This window comes from Eublepharis macularius, chromosome 16 (assembly GCF_028583425.1).
Source record: "Eublepharis macularius isolate TG4126 chromosome 16, MPM_Emac_v1.0, whole genome shotgun sequence".
Classification (NCBI taxonomy): Eukaryota; Metazoa; Chordata; class Lepidosauria; order Squamata; family Eublepharidae; genus Eublepharis; species Eublepharis macularius.
The window spans coordinates 10,852,814-10,877,994 of record NC_072805.1 but is presented as its reverse complement, the minus strand read 5'-3'; the positions used below and the strand labels follow the sequence as shown (position 1 = coordinate 10,877,994).

General features: G+C 46.8%; 1 protein-coding gene across 1 annotated transcript in view; it reads left to right on the top strand.

Annotated features, from left to right (window-relative positions):
• ANO2 (anoctamin 2) overlaps positions 1–24,179 on the top strand; it is a 252,858-nt gene extending 228,679 nt beyond the window's left edge. Inside the window, exons 19-23 of the mRNA XM_055000833.1 lie at positions 14,364–14,516; positions 14,674–14,726; positions 17,436–17,617; positions 19,769–19,874; positions 23,898–24,179. Of these exons, the coding sequence (XP_054856808.1) occupies positions 14,364–14,516; positions 14,674–14,726; positions 17,436–17,617; positions 19,769–19,874; positions 23,898–24,179 (776 nt within the window). The remainder of the gene's footprint in view (positions 1–14,363; positions 14,517–14,673; positions 14,727–17,435; positions 17,618–19,768; positions 19,875–23,897) is intronic.
• The last annotated feature ends 1,002 nt before the right edge of the window (positions 24,180–25,181 follow it).

Below are 25,181 nucleotides of genomic sequence, written 5' to 3'. Positions count from 1 at the left end.
AAAATCCTCTAAGAGCTTGGGATGGGAGTGGGGTGGGGGAATGATGTAAGAAGAGGCAGGAAAAAAGTCAAGGTGTTTTGCAAGCGAGAGAGAAACCCAGTCCCTCCCTGGCAGGGTCCTGTTACATCCCACCCGCCACCCGCCCCATCTCTGAGCTCCTGAAGGAAAGCCAGCCGATAGGATTTTTGAAAGAGAATCAATCTCTCCAGTCTCTCATTGAGAGAATTTCTTTGAAAGAGAACCTCTCCAGTTGAGCGGCTTTTCTTTGCAAGAAAATCCACTTCTCTCGGTTTTTCCTCCAGTTGCTTGGTGGGCGGGGGGAGTAAGACTACCAGGAAAGCTTGTGGGACCAATCAAGTGCTCTTCACGTGAAATTTGTCTCGTGTGTTTCAACTCCCAGGTTCAAATCCCCGCCCTGTCAAGGAAGTTTGCTGGGTAACCTTGGAACAGTCCTGCCCTCCCAGTCTAACTTACCTCACAGAGTTGCTGTGAGGATAAAATGGAGGAGAGGAGAACGTTATAAGCAGCTCTGGGCCCCAACTAGGGAGAAAGACAAGATATAAATAAGCACAATAAAAATAAATAAAATAAATAATTAGGTGTCTCACAAGCTGTCTATAGAAGTTTTGTAAAGTCTTCTAGCTTACTATTGTTCTGAGCTACGAGAAAAGAAATACTGGATCCCCTGAAATCATTACTGGTGAACTGATATACTGTGATGATGGGCTTGTTAAAGAACTATATGATTTATTCTTTTAGGAAATTTTATTTTTTCTGTTTTATTAATGGTGAAGTTAACACTAACATTCATGTCCTGCAAAAATGACATAATTGGGGCTGAAAACTTTAATTGGTTTAATTGGCAGATAACTGAATACAGCGTTAGTGGAATAATCGATGGGTGGAGCAGCTTAAAGAGGGAAACTTGGAGCAGGCAGTGGCCCTCCTTGACTGTTTCTTGTACGGGGATTCATGGTGCAAGACTGATGCAGGAGAACCTTCAGTTAGGGTTGCCAACACAAGGCTGGCAACCAGTGGGAGACTGACCTGTGCGTTTGTGAAGGGACTTTGCCAACGACCCATGAGGTCACTTCTGGAATAGGGGAAATGGGGGGGGGGGAGGTTGCCAGTGTCCTGATAAGATTATGTTTGGCACAACTGGAAGTGGCATTATCATGTCACTGGTGATGCTCTAGCATTCAGCCAAAAGTCTATGGCTTAACCAGCGGCCCCCCCCATTTTTCTCCCACCTCTGCACAGCTGGGCAAAAATTGGTGAAGATTATCATTGGTGTCCTGATGCGATGATGTCACTTTCAGTACAACCAGAATTGACACCACGTTACTAGAGACATGCAAGCATTCAGCCAAAACTCTATGCCTTAAAGCTAGAGCATTGCCAGTGATGCAATGATGTTGCACCAGAAGTAGTGCCATTGCATCAGGACACTGCCAATCCCCCTCTCATTTCCCCCTGATTTTTGTTCCAGTGACCAGGTGAGCAGTGATGGGCACAGCTGGCTGGGGTGGAAGATCTCTGGCCCAAAGCAAGAACCCAGAAAGCCTACCGTAGGCTGATGTTCTGGGGTCTTCAGTAACCAAGCTGGATCTCCCTTGTTAAGCTGCACTCAGGACTTAGTAGCCACTGGACTGTTTTGGGTCCTGCATATGATAAAAGACATACATGGGATATATTCAGCAGGGTTCTGGTGGTCCGGTTGAAAAGCGGGGATGAAGGCCTGTGTCCTCATGGTCAGATCACTAGCTGCTGAAGGCACAGTTAGTGTTAGCCACCGTCCCTGTCAGCAAGTGGATGTTCCATCCTTGGAGACTGGTGGATCTCCCCTAGCTAGCTTCAGAAGGTTCTTTGTTTTAGACCCTGTTCATTGGAACTAGCTTCATGTTATTTTTAATTATTTAATTATTTAATTATATCCCACCTTTCTGTTAGTTTGATGACTAACAAATCCAAAACATCCAGTAGAATACCCCCGAGCTCCCCAAAGTCAATATTATCAACAAACCTTGGGGTGGGACTGAGCCCATGGACAAGCTCAGGTCTTGACAGAAATTTCTCCCAGGACGTCCTCTCCAGGGAATCCTTTCTGTTGTCTTTTGGCGAATAGTACAAGGCCATCCTCTTGCAATCCTTCGTCGGAGTTTAGCAGTCTGGGGATTAGGGGGGTGGAGAGAATCTATGGCTGTATTTGCATTACAGTGTTGTGATTTCAGCAGAGTATGCCCTGACCTGATCTTGGAAGCTAAGCAGGATTAGCCCTGGTTACTTGGAAGGGAGACTTGGAAAGAAGTCAAGCAAGCAATGGTAAACCACCTCTGAACATCTCTTGCCTTTGAAACCTTTTGAGGGTTTCAAAGTCCACGATGCCTTGACAGCACTTTATACTCACACACACAGGTTTTTAATGAATGGGTTTGTTAGCCACCACAAGCATACAATATATATATATATATTGAACAACTCTCTCACAGTATGCCCTGCAAGCCTGCATCAGCCAAATTTCCCTTTTCTACACAAAGGTTAATGGTATGGGAGCCCCTAGTTCCTGGATTCAGTTTCAGATTGGTATTTCCAACAAGAGGGTCTGTTCTCTGTAACACTAATAGATTGCCATCCTTGTTAATTTTGCCATGCTGAGTCCTGTCTCCGGGATTTAAGAAAGATGGAAAACGAGTGAAATTCAACCTGCTTCTCCCCTGGCCTGCCTGTTGTGCACAGCCCATATCGCTAAATCCAACTGCCAGATTCACTGCTGAGTGACAGAGACCACCCACACGGGCAGCAAGCCCTTTGAGATGCTCAGCACTGAAGCTGTCAGTTGAAATTGTTCTGAAAGGGCATCAAGCAGAAATGGAGATTAAAGGTGCTTCTCGGTGGTGCGTACTAAATACTTGAAAAACTGGGTTAAAGTACATCCTTCAAGGAGAAAGAGGGTGCTGAGCGGAGCAAGAGGGTTTTAATTACCAGAAATGAGATTTCTGTAATCTGAAGCAGAGCACTGCATCTGTGATAAGGTACAAAAAAGTATACTGCCGAGGTAGTCAAATTCCTAATTGTCAATTTATTCTTTGTTAAAGTCCAGTATTGCTTTATGAGATGGAGAGACATTCTGAAGCATCCTTCTTGCATGTCCTTTAGGGACTGGATGCTCTGAAAACAGCACATGGGACCCTCTAAATATCATTGAGTTGTAGGCTCTTGATGTGCAGAATTATATTTTAGTTAAGAAAACGAACATGGGACTGCCGACAAAAATAGTACAGTGTTCTCTACCTTGATGTGCTGCCTGGTTTCCTATGCGTTCTTACTTCATTACCCTGAACATTTCCTCACCAGCAGCAGGCAATTAGATGGAACCATGGAAACACAGGAAATAATGATGCCAAAGTAGGAGGCGACTAATGGAGAGAGGGAGGAAGAGGCAGCATTTCTTTTAACCCACAGTTCTGCCCTAAGACATCGGAAAATTTGGGGGTGACCTGCAGTTACAAAGGTCAGAAGTAATTTGTGAAGTATGCACATACCTCCTTACTTGATCTGGGGAGGGGGCAAGATGGGCAAAGTGTTCCTTGCACCCACAGTACTGAAGGCCCCCACCATACGGGTTCAGGTTACCTAAAGCTAGTGGGCAAACAAGTTGTGCCCACCAGATTTCTGACCTTCAGGGCTGTGGCTTAGTGAAATGGCCTATTTATCTAGCAAGTGACTCTTCATTCATAGTTATTATTAGGGGTATGCAAAATGAAACAAACAAGCTTAAATACACCCAGAAATCGCTGTTTCGCTTAGTTAAAGCAGCTTTCCTGCAGGGTGGGGTGGCAGGGCCTTTCCAGGCAATGCAGCTTGGCCGTCTTTGTCTCTGCCCACGAGGAGCCACCCTGGCCTCCTGGGTTCTGGCCAGTTCCCCAGGGTAAACTTGGCTGCTGGTTCCCCCCAGGGCTTGGGCAGGGGCATCTAGCCCATTTGTCCTGGCGTCGGTGTCCCAGTAGGTGTGTGTGCCTCTTGTCCTTTAAGGCTTGGCTGAGCAGCGTGTGCCTGGCTGGAGCTGCCTCAACTCCTCTAGGCTCTCTGCGTCTGCTGCTGGGGTGCCATCAGTCGCCAGGTGAGGGGTCTGTGGCAAGTCTGGGGTGCTTGGGGTACTTGCCCCTGGACAAAGGCTAACAAAATTTGTGGTAGGGTATGGGCTTTTGTGAGACACAGCTCACTTCTTCAGGAAAGCCCATACCCTTTTGTGAGCCACAGCCTGTGCTGGCCTCCTGGCTCTTGGTCTCCCCAGACAGGGCTCTCTGTTTCAGGTGGGGGGTGGACATAGGTATGGGTGGTGGAGCTGCTCCCCTTTTAGACTTCCCTGTGCAAAGGCTTCCCCATGTGTTTATTTTCAACCATTTTTAAAAATACAGCCCCTATATCAGTCTATGGATCTATTTTTTTTTAAAAAACGTTATTTAAAAATAAACTACCTCAGAACAAATTACAATAAAAACAGGAAAGACAAACATAGATATCAATAAGAAACCTACCTTCACCTCCCACCTCTTGCTAAAAAAATAATCAAACCATGGTAGTTGGGATTTCTCAGAAGTATATCCCGCTCATTCAAGAGAGAGACAATAGGGAGTCGGGACCCACAATACTACAAACCACTGATGATAAACTCCTAAGTTAGATATGAAGGATTGTTGAGCTAATTTTTTCCCATAATAAAATGTCCCCACAACTTTTGTCCCCATTCCTGTATAGTTGGAATCTTTGTCTCTTTCCAACAAGCTGCCAAAGTGAGTCTCGCCACTATGGATCTATGGTTCATCTTCGTTCTTCTGTGCCTCCACACATGGGGACTGCGCAGGCGCAGGCCAGCCGCCGGAGAATTTTCTAAAGCTTCTATGGCTCCGAAGGGGCCGTTTGTCGCGCGCCTCAGCGACCGTTTTCCCGCCCAAACGCACCTCCAGCGACCAACGGCCCCTTCCCTCAGTTCTCTTCTTGCCGCCGCTTGGAGAGAACGTGAGCTTCGTTGCTCTGTGCTTTGTGCTTTTTCTGACTTCTGATTGATCTTTGGCTTTTTGACTTCGGACTTCGGACCTTGACTATTCTTCGGCTTACTGATTTGGACTTTGGCTGGACTCGGTAAATACGACCCGGATTGTTTGACCTCTCTCTAGCGTGCCCCTGAAGATGGCCTCAAAGGCTCTCTTTAAGCATTGCCTCCAATGCCACACGAAAATGGCCAAGACCGATGGCCATGAACTGTGCCTCTTTTGTTTGGGGGAGACCCACAATGTGTCGGCCTGTAGGATTTGCCAGGGCTTCACCAACAAGGCCCGGCAGGAGCGCAAGGCCCGACTGAACTCCTTCCTGTGGCAGAAGGTCATGTCCGGAGGCACTCCGTTACCTTCCCCCAAGGCCGGCCCTAGCCCCTCGGCCGGAAGGCCATCAAGAGCTGGCTCAGTGGCTTCCACGAGGTCGGGGTCGAAATCGCGTCCCCCGAGTGCCTCGGCGTCGAGAGCGGCCTCACCGGCGCAGGGTTCGGCGCGGCCGCCCCGGAGCGCGTCTTCCACCAGGTCGGATCCGAGACCGGCTTCGGAACCGAGGATCCTGGTGCCGAGTCCCCGGTCGGAACCGACGACCGGCTCGATTCCGATCAAGGTGAAGCGGTCGAAGCAGAGGTCCCCCTCGAAGTCGAGGAGTGCATCGGTTCCGAGGTCTTCTTCGGAACCAGCCAAGAAGAAGAAGAAGACCAAGCATCACCGGTCGCCGCGTCCCGCTCCGCAGGAGGAGGTCATCGTGCTTCCTCACACGCCTTCCCCTCATCTGGGTTCCCCGGAACCGGAGGGGGTTTCGGAACCGGTGCCGGATCCGATGGCTTTTGAGACGGTGCAAGCCGAGTTTTCTTCGGGGCCGGAGCCGAGCCCGCGGCCACGTCTGAGTCGGCCATCGCCTGCCCGTTGTTCCCCGGGGCCGGAACCGAGCCCGCCACCGAGTCGGAGTCGACCATCGCCTGCCTGTCGTTCCCCCTCTGGTACCGGCCGTGAGCGGCGTTGGTCTGGGGAGAGTGTCGGCTCCGGCCGATCCACTGCGTCCCGACATCACCGAGCCTCCTGCCTTCCCCCACCGTACCGCTGCCAGTGGGAAGGGGCGCCCACCGGGTTCTCCGGATCGGAACCGGGGCCTTCGACGTCGAAGCGACCGTGGTTCCCCCCACCAGTCCAAGGTGATGAATCCCAGTTCGGTTCCGACGAGGGAGACGTGGAGAGCCTAGGAGACTACCAGTCAGAGTCCTGGTTTGAGCCTTCGCCAGCTGACGATGTGGTACCAGCCACCGGTTCGCCATACGAAGACCTGCGAATATACTCGGACCAGATGGCACGGATGGCTCAGGCGCTGGAGATGGACATCTCTTCAGCAGCCCCCCAGACCAAGGACAAGCTTCTGAAGAGGATCTATGGGGACAATCCGGCGTCCATCGGCTTCCCCATGCTCGAGGGTATAGAGGAGATAGTGGAAAGGGTGTGGAAGGTGCCCTGTGACCAGCCTCCAACGTCCAAACGGATCGAGCAGCTTTATAAAATTAAGCAGGGCACCTGGCAGGCGTTGGTGAAGCACCCTCCACCTTCCTCTTTGGTCACGGAGGAATTCAACCCCCGGCGGTCTGGCCATACATCTGTGCCGGCCGATAAAGAGAGCAGGAAGCTTGACTCGCTTGGCAGGCGCCAGTACACGGTGGCTTCGCTGGGCCTCAGGATCGCCAACTACCAGACCATCATGGCTGGCTACCAGCTCTATCTCTGGGAGAAGTTGGCATCCTATGTTCGAGACCTCCCACCTGAGCAGAAGGCGGTGGTATCCCTGTTGCAGACTGAGGCTGTCAGGCTGTCTAAGCAGCAGATGAATGCAGGGAGCCACGCTGCCGACACTGCGGCTCGGGGAATGGCCTCGGCGGTGGTCCTCAGGCGCCACTCCTGGTTACGGTCTACTGCCCTTTCCCAGGAGGTGCGTTCCAGGGTGGAGAGCATGCCCTTTGAAGGGGACTCGCTGTTCTCGAAGTCCACCGACGAGACCCTTAAGAAGAAGAAAGAGGACAGGCAGACGGCGCGGTCCTTGGGGCTGGCTCCTGTGGACAAGCCCAGCTCTAAGCCACGGTACGCTCCCCGGTACGGCCCTTACCACTACCAGGGCAGATACCAGCAGCAGCGGCCGGGTTACCAGCAACATCCTGCCTACCCGCAGCGGACCTACCCTCTTGCGCAGCAACAGAGGAGGCGTAGGCCCTTCAAGCCTCGCCCGTCGCAGCCGCCGGCCCAGCAGAGAGATCAGCAGGGCGTCGGGAGGCAGTACTGACAGGTCACGCCAGCCGTATCCCCGACTTTCTCGGACAGACTGAGTCCACTCCTCGTTGAGTGGGAGTCAATAACATCTGACTCATGGGTCTTAACTATTGTTGATAAGGGATACGGGCTGGAATTCATTGAGCTGCCTAGGTGCACTTCACCCCTGACAGCTGTCAATAATACTATGGCCGACCTGGATGCGGAGATCGTGTCGCTCTTGGCCAAGGGTGCTGTGGAAGAATTGCCCTATGAGGACTCTGTAAGGGGGTTCTTCTCTAGGTTCTTCCTGGTCCCCAAGAAGGATGGTGGCTTACGTCCCATTTTAGATCTGAGGGGCCTTAATGCCTTCCTCACGGTGACCAAATTCAAGATGGTTACGTTGGCGGCTGTGATCGCCTTGCTGAAACAGGGGGATTGGTTTGCGGTCCTGGACTTGAAGGACGCATACTTTCATGTGGGAATACGGGAGGAGCACAGGAAATACCTGAGCTTCGTTTACCGGCAGAGGGTTTTCCGGTATAAGGTGCTTCCCTTTGGCCTATCCACTGCCCCACGAGTGTTCACGAAATGTGTGGCCCCTGTGGTCTCCTTCCTTCGGGAAGAGGGCTGTACCATCTTTCCATACCTCGATGACTGGCTCATCGTGGCTGACTCAGAGTCTAGGCTGGTGCAGGACATTGGCTTAGTACTTAGCACTTGTCAACGCCTGGGGCTCTTGGTAAACTTTGAAAAATCCAAGCTAGTGCCCAACTGCAAGGTTTCCTACATTGGTGCACTGTTAGACTCTGTGGAGGGTAAGGCTGTGCTCCCCTTGGAGAGAGCTAGGTCCCTAAGGGGTCTTGTGTCCATGTTTAAAAGGAACCGCTTCCAGTCCGTGCGCACTATCCAGTGCTTATTAGGTCATATGGCAGCGGCCACCTCTGTGGTGCCCTTCGCTAGGCTGCATATGCGCCCTCTCCAGAACTGGTTTGTGCGGAGGTACGATGCTCAGCAGCACCCTCCGTCCCTCAAATTCTCTATCCCGAGGGTCATTCTGTCCTCCCTGGACTGGTGGTTGTCTGATGAGAATTTGTTTAAAGGGACCCTTTTTGGGTATCAGCATCCTGACTTCACGGTTACCACTGATGCCTCTCTACTGGGATGGGGGGCTTATTGTGGTGAGGTGTGTGTGCAAGATGTCTGGTCTGAGAGGGAAAGGACCCTCCATATTAATGTGCTTGAATTAAGAGCCATTCGTTTCGCACTTGTGTCCCTTACAGCACTCTTGAAAGATCGCCAGGTGTTGGTACAGACGGACAACACGACGGCCATGTACTACATAAATCAACAGGGGGGCACAGTGTCCATGGCGCTCTGCAGGGAAGCCACACTCACTTGGCAGTGGGCAATCAGGAATGGCGTGACTCTTCGTGCTATACACGTGGCGGGGTCAGACAATACCTGAGCGGATACCCTGAGCAGGGTCCTTCTGCTGGACCACGAGTGGGAACTGAACGTAGAGTACATTGGGCCGATCTTTCGGATGTGGGGTCATCCAGATATAGATGTGTTCACAACAGCGGCGAATGCCAAGGCCCAAACGTTCTGTTCCAGGGCAGGGAGCGACCCCCTCTCTATTGGGGATGCCTTCCAGTGTACGTGGACTCAAGGCTTGCATTATATGCTTCCTCCGTTCCCTTTGATTCCCAGGGTCCTGTGCAAGACAGAGGAGGACGGGACGGACTGCATCCTGGTGGCCCCCTTTTGGCCACGACAGGTTTGGTTTCCGAAGCTCCTGCGGATGTCCCAACGGACATATGTGAGTCTGCCCCCTCGGCAAGACCTTCTCCTGAACAGGAGCTTAGTCCACCACGACCCCAGGAAGCTGCACTTGACGGCTTGGCGGATCGTTCCTCCCCTATAGGTTTCTCGGAGGAGGTACAGAGGGTCCTCCTGAATGCTCGCAGACCATCCACTAGGCGCTCTTATGCGGCCAAGTGGCGCAGGTTCGAATTATGGGCACTTGCTAAAGGAGTGGTGCCTGCCAGCAGCCCCCTTGGGGTTGTATTCGATTACTTGTGCCACCTGCGGAACCTGGGCTTGAAGGTTTCCTCTCTCAAGGTCCACCTGGCAGCTATCTCTGCTGCGCACACCAGAGTTGAGGGTGGTACAGTTTTTTCTCACCCAAGATCCCGTCAATTCCTTAAGGGCATGTTCAACCTATACCCACCTGTGTCAGCACCGGTACCTCAGTGGTCGCTTTCCCTGGTGCTCTCACGGCTTATGTTGCCTCCGTTCGAACCTTTGGCAACCTGCCCCTTGGACATGTTATCGTACAAGGTGGCATTCCTGGTGGCCGTAACATCGGCCAGAAGGGTCAGTGAGCTGTCTGCGTTGCGGTCTGACCCTCCCTTCCTTGTGTTTCATCCAAACAAGGTGGTCCTGCGTCCCTGCCTAGGTTTCCTGCCTAAGGTGGTGTCCGCTTTCCATCTCTCGCAGGATATTGCATTACCTGCGTTTTTTCCTCACCCTTCCTCGAAGGGGGAGAAGGCCCTCCATTCCCTAGACTTGAAGAGGGCCATAGCCTATTATCTGGATAGGACGAAAGGATTCCGGTCGAGCCCTCACCTGTTTGTGTGCTTTGGGGCCAAGGACAAGGGTAACAGGGCTTCTTCACAGACCCTGTCTAGATGGATTGTAACGGCCATTAGCAAGGCCTATTCCCTGGCAGGGGTAGCTTGCCCGCTTCATGTCAGGGCCCACTCCACGAGGTCTCAAGCATCCTCCTCGGCGCTACTCAGGGGTGTGCCCCTGGCTAACATTTGCAAAGCGGCCACATGGTCCTCTGCAGACACCTTTGTCAGGCATTATGCCATAGATGTCAATGCCGAGCAGGATGTTTCGGTGGCTAAGGCTGTTCTACACTCCCTTTTTTCCTAAGGGAGTCTAGGAAAAGGTTTCTTGGCGTACCTGCTAGGTACCCTTGAGTGACTGAGTGTATATATGTATTTTTATGTGTATATATATGTGAATATTAAGTACTTATATATCACTGCACAGTTTGTATAGATGTATGTATGTATATCTATAGTGTTGTTGTTCTTGTTCTTTAATAAAATTGTGTTGGATTTCACCCCACCTTCCTTATTGTGTGAAGCTTGGTACACTCCCATGTGTGGAGGCACAGAAGAACGAAGATGAAAACAGGGTTAACATACCTGTAACTTATGTTCATCGAGTTCTTCTGTGCTGACACACAACCCTCCCTCCTACCCCGCTGTGAATTCCAATGCACAACACTGTGATGGCTGTAACGGGAATTGGTGTTTTTAAGGTGTTATGACTAAGTGTATTGGTCAAGCGGCGGCAAAGGAGAACTGAGGGAAGGGGCCGTTGGTCGCTGGAGGAGCATGTGACCGTTTGGGTGGGAAAACGGTCGCTGAGGCGCGCAACAAACGGCCCCTTCGGAGCCATAGAAGCTTTAGAAAATTCTCCGGCGGCTGGCCTGCGCCTGCGCAGTCCCCATGTGTGTCAGCACAGAAGAACTCGATGAACATAAGTTACAGGTATGTTAACCCTGTTATCTGGCTCACACAAGGACTACGGAGGACTACGCAAGCTGCAGGCTGTTGTGGGAGCAGACTTAGCATGTTCAAAATTTAGAAGGGGCATGTGTGCTGTGACGTCACCAATGAGGCCACTGATAATGACAGCCCCCCCTTGAAAAACCTGATTATTTAAAGCCCCTGCAGAACAAAATAAACTGACCCCACAACTATAACATGCAAAGGGAGGGCAGATATGTGGAAGAACTGTACCCAGATTGATTCCCGTGCTTGGGGATCGACTGTTTAGGGAATTGGGAGTCAATCAAGTGTGCTGAAAAGCCCTAAGAGTGCCTGGGGAGAGAACTCTCATGGCCCAGTCATCAACATTCGCAACTTCACACTCTCTAGTGTAGGACCTTCATGGGCAGCATCTTCTGGCACGTCATTGGTAAGCAGACAATGACCAGCAAGGACCAGCTTGGTTATCACTCTGTAGTTGGAACCAGGCCAGGATTACTCATTATTTATTTATTTGCTCACCTTTCTCCCCAATGGAGAAACAAAGCAGCTCCCCCATTTGATCCTCACAACAACCCTGCGAGGTAGGTTAGGCTGTAAGTATGTGACTGACCCAAGATCACTCAGTGAGTCTCCATGGCAAAGATTCAAACTCGGGCTTCCCAGATCCTTGTTTGACGCTCTACCCAGTACAACACGGTGGCTGTCATGTGCTGGCAAACCTATTGGGTACCCTCTTATGGTGCCCTCAACAAATGGGATGCTGCAGATTTTAATTTTTTAAAAAAAAACTAGAATGACATATATATGAAATGGAAGGTAAATCTGCTCCCACAACAGCCTGCGACTTGCCGAGAATCCTCCGTAGTCCTTGTGTGAGCCAAATGAGCTAACCTGGACAACAGCAAGAACCAGCGTAGTGAAGTGTGGTGGATTCTTGTAATTAGCTGAAAACTTTGTGGGCTTTGAAAAGAAGCAAGATCTTGGCTATGAAAGGAGACCTTGCTTATGTCTGTCATCATGGGAACACCATTTCTGAGCGAGTGCACAGGACGGATTTTGGATCTGACAGCCAGCTAATAGTGTGTTTACAGCATGCTTGCCAAACAGCAGCCGCCAGGCCTGGTGGTCGGTTCCTGCCCAGAAAAGCAAAGCCGAAGTTCAGAAGAGTGGCTCTGTTGAGTGGCATCTCATCGGCATGTGCTGTGAGAGAGAACAGGAGCCTATAAGTGATTTGTCTCTCCTGCATTTCCGCTGCTGAGCTTCTGTTTACATTGCAGTGAGCCCAGCTTTGCTTTGCTTTCCGTTCCATTGTGCTTTGCTCGCATCCAGCATAACCTGCCCGAGTAAGGCATTGAAGAGCTTCTGAGGATCCAGAGTAACCAAATGGAATTCTGTTCCTGCTGGAGGCCATGAGAAGATGGACACCCATATAAACAGAGAAGAATTAGGTTTGGGGTCTCTGACTTTAATCTTTTGGGGATTAATTCTGGAGATTTGGAAGAATTTTGCCTAAGGCAGGAGAATCCATCGAAACCTCCTTCCTTTCAAGCATCAATGGAGGAAGACTTGCTAAAGGGAGAGCAAATCCTACCATGAGGTGGGAGGATTTGAAAGTGTCATCTTAGGGTATCGTGTACCGGCATGTTGTATATATTAGTTACCATGGATAATTGCCAGATAAACCATTGCTGACTATGCTAGGGGAAAAAACCCTGAGAGTCCTTCTAGTGCCATGCTGAAATTTCCAGAAAGTCACTTTTCACCATCAAAAGAGTCATGTTGGAGGGGGCTGAAAGTGTTCCCATCCACCCATCCCTTCCACTCTTTGTTAAATTTTTCTCTCCTTTTCATAGTCATTTTCTCAGAGGTCAGCTACCAGGGTCATGATGCCCCACTTCAACATGCTGCCTATTCAAAATAATTCTGGGAGGAACAAGAAGCACATTTGGATGCACCTCTAAATCCGCATTTGAATGGGGATGTGGTACCCACGCACTACATTCTATGTAATGTGTATAGCCTTCAAGTGAATGTTGGGATTGACACCCGAAGCAATGCTTTCAGCTGATGGCACACAGCTACTCACCCTGGGCAGCCTGCTACAATAACGTTCATTATTCCATCCCAGATGATTTGCTGGGAGTTTTAAATAATGGCTCCAACTTACAAAATTGGGTCTACAGATGTGATGCTCTTTTGGACAGTCTTACCATTTCTTAATCCAGATCCTCTCCCTGGTTTAAACTGATTAAAGAGACCACGTCAGATCTCCTTATTTAGTGAACATCACATCTCAAAATCTCAGAAAATCATTTACCTCTCTGTGCTTCCAAACAATGCTGACAGTTTTACTTACAGGAAGATATCTTCAAACCCTGATGGCTCTTCGTCTCTGTATATGTGGTGCCTCAGTTCCTGAAGATCTCTTACATTACACTTTATTCTGTCCTATGTATGCAGAGGCTAGAGCTAAATTTCTTGCTAATTTGTTAGTGGGCCGCAATTTTACCTCTGACTCTGACAAATAAGTTTTTTTGCTATCTGATACTGTCACTAGCAGAATATCCCTGTTTGCCTTAGCTGCAAAAAAGATTAGGGCCAAGATTGTTTCCTCAGAAAATTAACTTTCTTCATAACTGTCTGGTCTCAATTCAGATGCTTATAATTGTACTGCATTTTAATACTGGTCTGGTTTATTAAGGTTCTATTTTAATTGTATTTTATTTTTATTTTAATAACAGTATTTTATGCTTGTATGATAAATTCCTACTTTTACTGTTCTTAACTTTGTATTGTGACAGCCTTTGGCCATATACAATTAATTAAGGGAACATCCGCCTTGCTGCCTATCCATGTGGCCCTTGCCCCTCTCCAGTCAGTGTCATACGCTTTCACAGAGGTCTGAAAAACTGCCAGAAAGGAGACTTATTTCTTGGTGAAATCAAAACAAATTATTTTCAAGACAGTGTTTTGCAATGATATTTAAATACATAATAGACATGATATATAACAATATCTAAGAGCCAAGCTACAAGAGATGAATTACACGAGGATGCTCACATGAAGGGAGTCGCAATGTTAGCTGAGTTTTAAAAGAGATCAGAAGGCTTTGTCAATTTCCCCTCTCTACAGAGCCAGCAAAGATCCCTCCTCAGGGGGTTTGTTTATTTCCTCTTCACCTCCCAAAGGCTCTGTCAGTTTCACCTCCCCCTCTAAGAGGCAAACAGGAAATAAACAAACCTGAGCAACCATCTCCCTGGCTCTATAGAGAGGGGAAATTGACAAAGCCTTCCGATCTCTTTTAAAACTCAGCTTCCTGGCTCACATTGCGGCTCCTTTCACGTGCATGTCCTTGTGTAATTCATCTCTTGTAGCTTGGCTCTAATATCTCTGGAAAAGGTCATTGCAGGCTTCTAAAAAAAGGTTTTGACTCGCTAAAGAATCTTAAAAGCAAACCTCTTCTGTCTTCCAGTCATCCAGTTTGGCTTTGTCACACTCTTCGTCGCCTCTTTTCCGTTGGCCCCTGTTTTTGCTCTGCTCAACAATGTCATCGAAGTCCGGCTGGATGCCAAAAAGTTTGTCACTGAACTAAGAAGGCCAGATGCGGTTAGAGCAAAAGATATTGGTATGCATGTTGATTTGGAGTGATGGTAGGGAAAAAGAGTTTATTTTAAGCACTGCAAAAGACAAAAAGGGAAAGCGGGGGTGGTCATGCCTGGAATTAAGTGACCGATGAGAACTGGAAGCAAAACATCTTAACAAAGATTTGTCCTCTGTTACAGGAATTTGGTTTAACATCTTGAGTGGCATTGGAAAGTTTTCAGTCATAATAAATGTGAGTATTGACACTCTGCTTATTTATGCCATGAAATAGGCGGTTTGATATAACTCATCCAAATCTTTTAAATGGCCAAGAAGCTGAGGTTCTCGGATTGGCTGGAAATGTAGTAGAAGTAACGAAGCGTCAAACTGACCTAAATTTATTATATATGTATTATTCATCAAGAGTGTTTGCATTAGTTAGTTCACGTTGCACGTTGGCTTGGATCCATTGGTAATTTATGCTGATAGACAAGATTTCCATGAGTGTAGTAGGACTTCCCAGGCTCCCCAAATCTTACTGCAGTCCCAAATTTCCCCCAAATGCTTCTCCTGGTAAACAGGGATTCCCAGGTACAGCATGCTGGAGGAGTGGAAAGTCTGCTGAGGAAGGGGGAACTTATTGAAAATCACCCCTGCTCTGTTTGTGGAACTCCTCCATGCTATCCATCACATTGTGTATATTTTCTTGGTTTTCATCTAGCAAGTTGTCAAGAATCTATTGGCCAAACTTACAGCATTAATTAGAGATAAAACACTCTCTATATTCATAGCAAATTGGAATCCCTTTATGGACTATCTGCAAGAGACAAAGAAAAATGAATTAATGATTTGTGGCTTTGATTTTTAAGAATAAGGTTCTGAGATATCAAGAAGAAGAGACACAGAAAAAAGATATTAATGAGACCACACGCTGATTGATAATAAAGAGGAAAGTGTTGTAGGCGGTAAACTGTAATGGATTAAGAATATGCCTGTTACGTTTCTTACTTTTTTTACTTTGTAGATTGATTTGTAGGCCATTCTTGGCCCTTTGTAGTTGTCTTCTTGTTATGCTCCACTTTCTTTCTTTTATTCTATTTTTTAACTTTTCTACAATAACAATAAAAAATAAATTTAAAAAAGAATCTATTAAAATAACGGGCCCCATTCTGCAACCTGCACCCACAAATCTTAGGCACTTCAGTCCAGTTTTTAGCAAGGTTCATTGAAGGGTCCTAATGAGATTCTAAGATTACACAGTTTGGCCACTGGAAGGTTTAATGCCAGTTCTAAGTTTCTTGTGATTTAGAGTAAGGATAGCCAACTGGCAGCCTGCAAGCCAGATCCAGCCCCAAGACAAATTTATCTGACATCTAGTGACCCAATCAAATTTTATTTTTTAAGAAGTTTGCTCACAATTATACTCAAAAGAAAAAGCATCTTTTCACATTTCAAGAATTAGAGAGATTCTGTATTTGAATGTCTTGCAAGGCCCAATACTTGCATCTTATGTAAAGATGGTGTCAGGATGAACCATATTAACTTTCCTGCTGTGCTTGCAGCCGTGGAGATAGTGGCGAGTTCGTGTGAAATGGGCCTGAATCACTAAGTTCTCCAAATGTGTCCTTTTGGCCTAAGTACAGTTGGGTCCCCCTAGCAAGTCTAACTCTGATCATCTAAGTGCGTGCACACGTGCGCACACACACACTTGTGGCTTCCTGGTGGCTCCATTGCAACCCAGTTGGAGCAGAAGTGGTGTGGCATCTCTGATGCATTGACAGCCTAGTGCAAGCTCTCAAAGAATAATGCTGTTCCTCCAAGCCTGAGTACCAGCAGGAGAAGAACAGGATCTTCAAGGAGACAGGAGGCAGTAGCTAGAGAGCTTCCCAACCCCTCTTGTTTGCCCAGAGGCCCTATGGTAGGGTTGCCAACTATGGGTTGGGAAACTCCTGGAGATTTGGGGGCAGATCCTGGGGAGGGAGGGGTTTGGGAGGGAAGGCATCTCAGCAAGGTATAATGTCATAGAGTCCATCCTCCAGACCAGCCATTTTCTATAGGAGATCTGATCTCTGTTGGAAGAAAGTAGTAATTCCAGGAGATCTCCAGGTCCCACTTGGAGGTTGGCAACCCTACCCTATGATAGGCAAAGATGGAAGAAGTTAAACAAAAGGAGCAGCTGTCACTGAGGAAGTGGAGGCAACTAGAACTGCCCTGCTGAACGGAGCAGGCCGGTCCTGAATCCCCAGCAGCTGACGCAAGACCCTGAGTGCCCTTGGTCAGAGTGGCTGTGGGCCAGAACATCCATGGTGATGGCCATTTGAAACCAGTGGCCCTTCATGCCAGGCACTGCTGTGCTTGATTTCGACCCCGTTCAGTGGCCCTCAAGATTCATTCTTCATTCCATCGTCTCTACCTTTTTCTTTGCTCAATCTTCTTTTTAAAGATAATCATCCTTAAAAATAAGAAAACTGATGATGGTAAAAATCCAGGACCCATAAAAAGATCCAACAATAGTCTCCAAAGCCTCTGGACAAATGATTACCAAAGCCACCAGAATCCCTAGCCAGCCCCCATGTAGCATATAAGCAGCCAGAGCATTGGGCCAATCCTGAAGGACTGGTGGTGCCCAAAGCAAATTAAAAAATAATTGAACAGTAAAACCGTAACTCCTTGGAGCTCTGCTGAAAGTGTCCATGCCAGCCACCACCCAACCACAAGTCTCCAATCAAAGGTTTGGTGGAGGGAACATTTCTGGCAGGATTCTCTTCTAAACTGCTCAGGAGATAAAATTGTGCCCAGAAGCCTGACTAGTCCACTCTGTCTTCCAGCCACAAAGCGGCTTCTCTGTTGGGAGGCGTCTGCAGAGTTTTCTGATCACCATCATCTGCATCAGTAAAGTGACTTGAAAGCACACTGCAGATATTTGCAGGTTCACATGGTAAAGATCTTCTTTTTCTCCCAGGCCTTTGTCATTTCTGTCACTTCTGATTTCATTCCACGCCTTGTCTATCAGTATGCATACAGTAACAATGGGACCATGCATGGCTTCACCAATCACACGCTCTCATACTTCAACATCAGCCATTTCAAGGCTGGAACCCAACCACAGAATTCTTCTTTCGAACAGGAGGTATCTTTTTGCAGGTAAATCTGCTTAAATAAGCATTCGCTGATAAATTTATGACTTAATGATATTAACTGTTGCATGGATTTCAGTGTCTTACAGTTCTTAAGCAAGTAAGGCTGCAATCCATCCTTGAGGATTACTTCTGAGTAGGATTGCTCTTTAAAATACATAGGGTTGTCTCCTGATATATGAAGGTTAGACTGAGAGGGTGTGTGGGGCCCATGTTCACCCAGCAAGCTTCCATGGCAGATTGAGGATTCAAAGCTGGCTCTCCCAGATCCTAGTCCAACATGCCATATACCTTCATACCAGGCTGGCTTTCACTAACAGATTTATCATGTCACAAGCATCTGTGAGAAGTGTACTTTAACTGCCAAATGTCTAGCTTGTCTAGGGAGTCCATATTTACCAGGGCCCGGCTCTTTATTTCTGCCTCCCCCCCTCCCCGCCATTCGCAACAGGCCATTGTCAATGATTAACATTTTGGAGAGATTTGCAGTGCAGTCCTAAGCAGGGCTACACCCCTCTAAGCCAACTGACTTCCATGGGTTTAGAAGCGTACTGGTCTACTAAGGACTGGACTGTTGGAGGAAGCCTTCTTATCATTTTGTGATTGTGTGCTCATGTGCCTCAAGAGATGTCATTCTTAAGGTTCACCCCCTTTTGCCAGTTCTCTAGATGTTAGATCTCTGACTGTGGGGTAGCTATTTGACTCCAACTGCAGAATCTTTTCAGATTCTGCAGTTGGTAACCATCCGTTGAGCTGTTAGCCTTGACAATGTATTATAGGGCAGCAGTGTTTTTCCAATGTATCTTTAAGAGGAATAATAGATGATCTATTTAGTAATAAACCAGCACAGGGTAGGTTATTGAAGCACAGGTGGGAAAAGTATAGATTAGTTGGAGCTGAGCATTACAATAAATAGTAGTGTGTGTGTGTGCGTGCATATTATGGAGCAGAAAGTAAGGGGTCTTAAACAGGGATCCTTGATTTGAGAAGAATACCCCTATTTTCATTTGTGAAATGTTAGTATAGTGAGATAATATTCCCAAAAGTTGGTGTCCATACTAGTTATGAGCTTCCATCATTTTTTTTTACTTTGATCACAACATTTAATTATGATAGATCCTGATGTAACCACTGATCTCTTAACAACAAGACCCCCCCCCCCCACATACGCACACCTGCTTTTGTTCCTCTTAAGGAAAAAATACATGGACCCAAGATATCTGTCCCAGTGGGGTAGTGTAGAAAAGCAGGTTGGGAAATACTGATTGGCAAAAAGCCCACAGAGAAAGAATTCTGCACTCTCACTTGCCCTCCGTACAGTAACAAGAAAAACAAAGTTGGGAAAATCTTCATGTGTTGCCTGCATCACAGCTAGTTGGCCCTTAGCTTATAAATGCATAATCAAAGAATGTCCCTTGCTGAATTAATAAAGTAATCTTTATTTCTGTCCTTGGAAAATATGCTGGGAAAAAGTTGACCCCTTTTATTCTTAGACTTGTGTAGCCTCTTCAGATCAATGATGGTACAGCAATCAGACTGAATCTGCCCTGTACAGGCTTTGCCAGAGATTAAGGTATCTTAAATAGAATCCATAACAAAGCTCAAACACTCCCCAGTGGTGCATTCCTGGAATAGGTCAGGCAACATTTTATGCACTCCTCTGAACTCTTTGGCATTTGTTCTGAATAAACATTGCAACAGGACCAATCTGTGGCATATAATTAGACATAATGATTTTTTCAGAGCAAAAAAGGACTTTTTTATTTAGCTGAAGTTAAATTGAAAATAAATCCCTTATCAGACAAACCCTGCTCCAGAGTGTGAGCTGCGGATCAATTTATTAGACTTACCGTGCAATCCTAAACAGAGTTACACCAGTCTAAGCCCACTGATTTCAATGGGCTTAGACTAGTGTAACTCTGCTTAGGATTGCACTGTCAGACCTAGGATCGGGTTGGCTCCTGATGCAGCAACCAACCTGGGATTGCACTTGAGCAAGAGATACAGCCAGTCCTGGGTGAGACACGTGTGTGTTTGTTCCATCCATACATTACATTTTTAAGGCTACCCTTAAAACATTGGACATAGTTAAGCTAAATTAAGCTCTTGAGTTCTATTGATTCCAGTCTTTCTTGTTGCAATGACTGCCCTCTTACAGATTCAAAGATTACAGAGAACCACCGTGGTCTGAAAATCAGTATGAATTTTCTAAACAATACTGGGCTGTTTTATCTGCTCGTTTGGCTTTTGTCATTATTTTTCAGGTATGTTCTGTTTTATTTGACTTTACCAGTGCATATAATGCATTCATTCATTGCTTGCTGCCTGCAACACATGTATATGTTTGACCTTTGGTCCTTAAGGAGTCCAACTAGCCTCTGTTGCCTCATGAAAGTAGGTAGCAAGTCCTACCTTTTAAAGAGAGAGAGAGAGAGAGAGAGAGAGAGTTTTATTCTGTTGTTCATTTTTTTCACCCACCCATTAAGTTTCTATTTTGACCACCTGGACATCCAAAATGGCTTCAACAACGGTCTAGACAGCGACTCAGACGTGAGTTGCTTTACACTAGTGATCAAGAAAGCCAAAATCTAGAAGCAGCCTCAGTACTGAACGCATAACATTCACAGTGCGATCCTAAACAGAATTAATACCCTTCTAAATAAGTCAGTGGGCTTAGGAGGGTGTAATTGTGCTGGCACTGCCAATATATTTGATATTTATTTGAATCCCTAATAGAGTCTTTATTTCACGTATTTTCCACTCTGGCTCCTGCTTTGCTCCTTCATAATTTTAAGCTCTTTCCCTCAATCTGGGAAATATAAATATGCTTGCTCTCTTTAATCCTTTGCTCCTTATATTCTAAAATGTAATGTAATATTTAGACAACATTTGAGGGATTTTATGATTGGCTGAGGTATTCTGGAGGGAAACTTTTTTAACTCTGCAGAGAACCTCTGTAGGGCTCTCTGCAGAGTTCTTATATTAGCCCTCACAGTATTTTCCCCCAACGTCTTCAACCCCTTTTTTTTGGTTAAAACAGCAAAATTGCAATGCTGTTTAATTTAAAAACAACAACATGGAAAAAAGTCTTGGGTGGGTGTTTTTCATGCAATACCTTCTTGTGACCTTCTTGTAAGCTAACTGCTGAGGTAGGGTTGCCACTCCCCTTCTGGAGGTGGGGGATACCCCACTCCCATCCTCCACCCCCCCTTGCTTACCTGTCAGTGGGGAAAAGACGGGGGAATGCACTCCCACGCACTGTAGTGGGCCAATTTCAGCCTGAAATTGGCCCAATTTAGCCCCAAATGGACAAATGCAGTAGCTCTCCAGGGCCCATCGCACTGCCTGGGAGCACTCCCGATTTCAGCCTGCTGCAGAGCGCAGCAGCGCTCCTGGGGCGGCATGTGACCTGCGTGATGATGTCACTTTCTGGAAGTTATATCATTGCATAGCCCTGGGAGCACCTGTGTGTTTTGCGCATGCGCAATGACAGCTGAAAGGTGAGTACCAGAGGGTAAGGGAACCTAGGAAACCTATGCTGAGGTTAGTGTGCACACACAACACATAATAATGATGACATTTTCAAAAAGGGGAGAGAAATGAGAAGGAAAGAGTGTATACATTACTGTTCAACCAATCAGGACACAGGAGAGGCCGAAAGGCCAAGGCTTACACCAAAGAAAATATTCTGCACTTCAAAAAAGCCATCTTTACTTTGATTTAAAAGAAATCAGAGTATGTGCGCAGGGAGAAAAGCTACAGAAAACCCGGGAAAGACTGTTTCTGCACTGGGTACAGCCAGAACACACCAATATCTGGAAAGCAGTTTGAAGACTGAATCGTGGTATTTTGACCACACGTGCAGAACTCAGAGGATACATTAAAGCTGTATGTGGCCAGAACCGGCAAAAAAGCCCCATGTGGAAAAGACCTGAAACAAAGTATTATGGATGGGATTCCTCTAGTGGCAAACAGTAAAATAGAAACATAAGTGCAGATAAAAAGCTAGCAGAAGTTTGATGTGGTTGAAGTAAATATCTTTTTACTAGAAATCCAGACTGGAAAACCTATTTCAGTTTTTTAAAAAAGTTCAAAAGCTTATTAGCAGAAAAACTGCAAAGGAACTGCAAAGAAAACTATCTAGTGCCATGACAAGGACGCTGTTTCTCAGTGAGTGTTAATTGGCAGGAAATAATCCCCTGATGGCTGAGAGGTGAGATTTTGCAGTTGTGGGGAATGCCTGTTGGTTCAGGAAGGGAAGTGGTCCAACAGTTGGGAAATGTTTGGTTTGAAGATAAACTGGAGTATTATGGCACCTTAAAGACCGACAAGTTTTCATACTAGCACAAGCTTTTATAGGCTACCAGCCTCTCTGTGTAGTGGGACCTCCCTAGGCAGGCATTTTATATATGAGGTTCAGGTGTGTGTGTGTGAATTAAATCAGCAGGGTCCAAGGACCATGACATAAAGAAAATATAAGGTGAGATACCATCATTATGTAAAATATGTAATGAGAAAAGTACAGAGACCATTCACATTAGCAAAGGTTAGTAATAATACAATTTCTATAGTTTTGCTAAGCTAGTTAACACCTGCAATGGGTGAGAAATTCCAGGTTTTGCACCATTATTTATGTGTGTTGGCAAAATGACTCAGTCCAGAATATAGGGGGGGGGTATCTGTTTTTGATTGAAGTGAAATTAATTTTTACTACAATGCAAGTGTTCCCCATTTCTGTACCATGGAAATACTCTCACAGACCTTTCTGTGCGTTCAACTTTTATTTCAAGGCTCTGTCATTGTTCTTTCCCAAGGGGAGAGGGAAACATTTTAAATTGCCATTTTGAATTAGGACCCTTGTTTTGAAATCCGTCTGCATGGCAAATGGATAACAGCATTTCCCCAGCTCTAAGAGATACACATTAAAAATATGAATCAGAGAAGAACAATATGCAGGGAAAAAGAGGTGGTAGAACTCAGTGGTGGAACTCAGGACTGCACAATGACGTCACTTTGGGTTACCTGGAACAAGGGGGGAATTTTTTAAAGTTTAAATTGCCCTCAGCAAACATGGTCACATGGCCAGTGGACCTGCCCCCTGATCTCCAGACAGAGGGGAGTTTAGATTGCCCTCTGCGCTGCATGGCGCGGAGGACAAACTAAACTCCCCTCTATCTGGAGATCAGGGGGCGGGACCACCAGCCATGTGAGCATTTTCAAGAGGTGCCGGAACTCCGTTCCACCGCGTTCCTGCTGAAAAAAAGCCCTGCCAATACATATTTTGTGCATATCTTCTATGTCAGCCCCTGGACTAGATCAGCTCTTAGGCAAGTTTCTTTTACATAAATGATGGACTTAATATTACTTTGGTCCCTGTTCTCAACTGGTTTAATTGCTTCCAACTGCCAGTCTGCCATCACCTTTAACTGGCCTGAAACCTGGAACACAGTTCTAAAGGATCTAGTCCTCTGCGCCAAGGTCGTTTCTGTGCACCCCTTTCTTTCTCTTACCTCCCACGTAAAAGTAACCAGCACACAATCATTAAGTTGAATGTCTGCCATTCAATCCTATGGAAAGAAGTAAAGCAATATACCTAGAACACTGTAGCTGAAAGTACTGAAGTTGGCCTCTTCTCCACTGTAACACATCTCTGTGTGTCTCTGTAAGTTCTGCAATGGAGCTGTGCAGGAGTCCTGGAAGTATATGGGCTTCCCTCTGCTGCCCTGCAGATAAAAAATAATGGGCATTTTGTGTGTTGAAAACGTACCGGCTGCTTTCATTGTTGCTGAGAACTTTTTCCCTATAGATTAGTAAAGAGTCCAGGAGCACCTTTAAGACTAACCAACTTTATCGTAGCATAAGCTTTCAAGAACCACAGCTCTCTTCATCAGATGCATCGTCAGATGCATCTGATGAAGAGAGCTGTGGTTCTCGAAAGTGTACTCCTCTGGATCTATTTCCTCTAGATCGTCTACTATCATCCATCTTACAGGGAAGGGGTTCTGGTTCAGTACATCTGCTTGGCATGTGGAAGGTTCCAGGTTCAGTCCCCAGCACCTTCAGTTAAAAGTGTCAGGTAGTAGTAATTTATGTGAATGACCTCAGCCTGAGACTTTGGAGAGCAGCTGCCAGTCAGAGTAGACAGTACCGGCCTTGATAGACCAAAGGTCTGACTTGTAGAAAGGGTGGGGAATTGTCCATTTTGCAACTGATGCCGTGTGGCTCTTCTCACTGCAGTAAGCGCCATGCGTCTTTCTCCTGTTTTGTTTTGTTTTTTTTAATGGCAGAACCTGGTGATGTTCCTGAGCGTGCTTGTTGACTGGATGATCCCAGACATCCCGAAGGATATCAGTGAGCAGATCAAGAAGGAGAAGAGTGTGTTGGTCGATTTCTTCTTGAAGGAAGAGCATGAGAAACTCAAACTGATAGAAAACTTTATCATGCGGGATAAGGCAAAGAGCAGAAGTGAGACAAGAGGACGGAGGAACCGTGCAGCGAGTTTTTGCCAGTTCAGCCGAAGTCAACGAGGCAGCTTTACCTCCTTTAGCTCCCAGCACACAGATGTGTGATCCCTTAGGGCTGCGGTTCTCAAGCTTTCTGAAGTGGGACCAACTTCTAAAATTGCCCTCTTTTTGGGAACCTGCTGCCACAGTGCCTCAGGTAGTGGGTGATGCAGGACTGGGAGGCAGCGAGTGTAGGCCACGCCTGTCACCACCACAGTGCTAGTGGCAGGGAGCGAACCAAGCCCTTGGGAAGGAATTGGGCCACGAAGGGCAGGAGCGGAGAATGTGGTAGCTTTGCCCTTTCTTCTCCTTTTCTCACTGCTTGGAGGACAGCCTGAGCTCAGGAGACTTGCAAGCTACTTGAAAGAGAACTGTTGACCTACTTTGAGGTCATGACCCACAGTTTGAGAACCACCGCTTTAAGGGCTTACCTGCACCACACGCTTAAACGGGTTTGATATTCCTGTCCCTAGAGAACCTTAGCTCACAGTTGTGGAGGAAAGCAACTAGTGATCTCTAAGGTTGTTAGCGCAACACATTAAAATTCTTAGGATTATTTGTGGGGGAGGGGGGGACCATGACAGTTAAACAGATATACATTTGTAATCAGGATATGTCCTTAGAGGAATAAGCATATACTTACATGGGGATGTGTTGAAGCTGGTCTGAGGGAGACCAGTGGCTATACATTTCAACAGGAAATGTGATTCAGTAAAATGTGTAGCGGGGTCCTTTCCCAGGTTTCTCTTCTTCATCTTCTACTTTAACTGACCAGGAAAGATCCCAACAGGTTGTTCTGGTCAGGGAGTAGTCAAGGCGGCCCCCAGACGTGCTAGCATCACTGCGTGGGCCACAGACAAACATAGAGTAGCTAAATAATCATCCTCTTTCCTAAAAGAGTTCTGGGAACTGTAGTTCTGTTTGGAGGGATGGGAGATTAGTAGCTTCTCCCAGAAAGCACTTTCACCAAATGACCGTTGCCAGGATTCTTTGGGCTGGGGGGACGGGGAGGGGAATGATGGTTAAATCTGTATAAATCTGTATAAAAATTATAGAAGAACCCATATA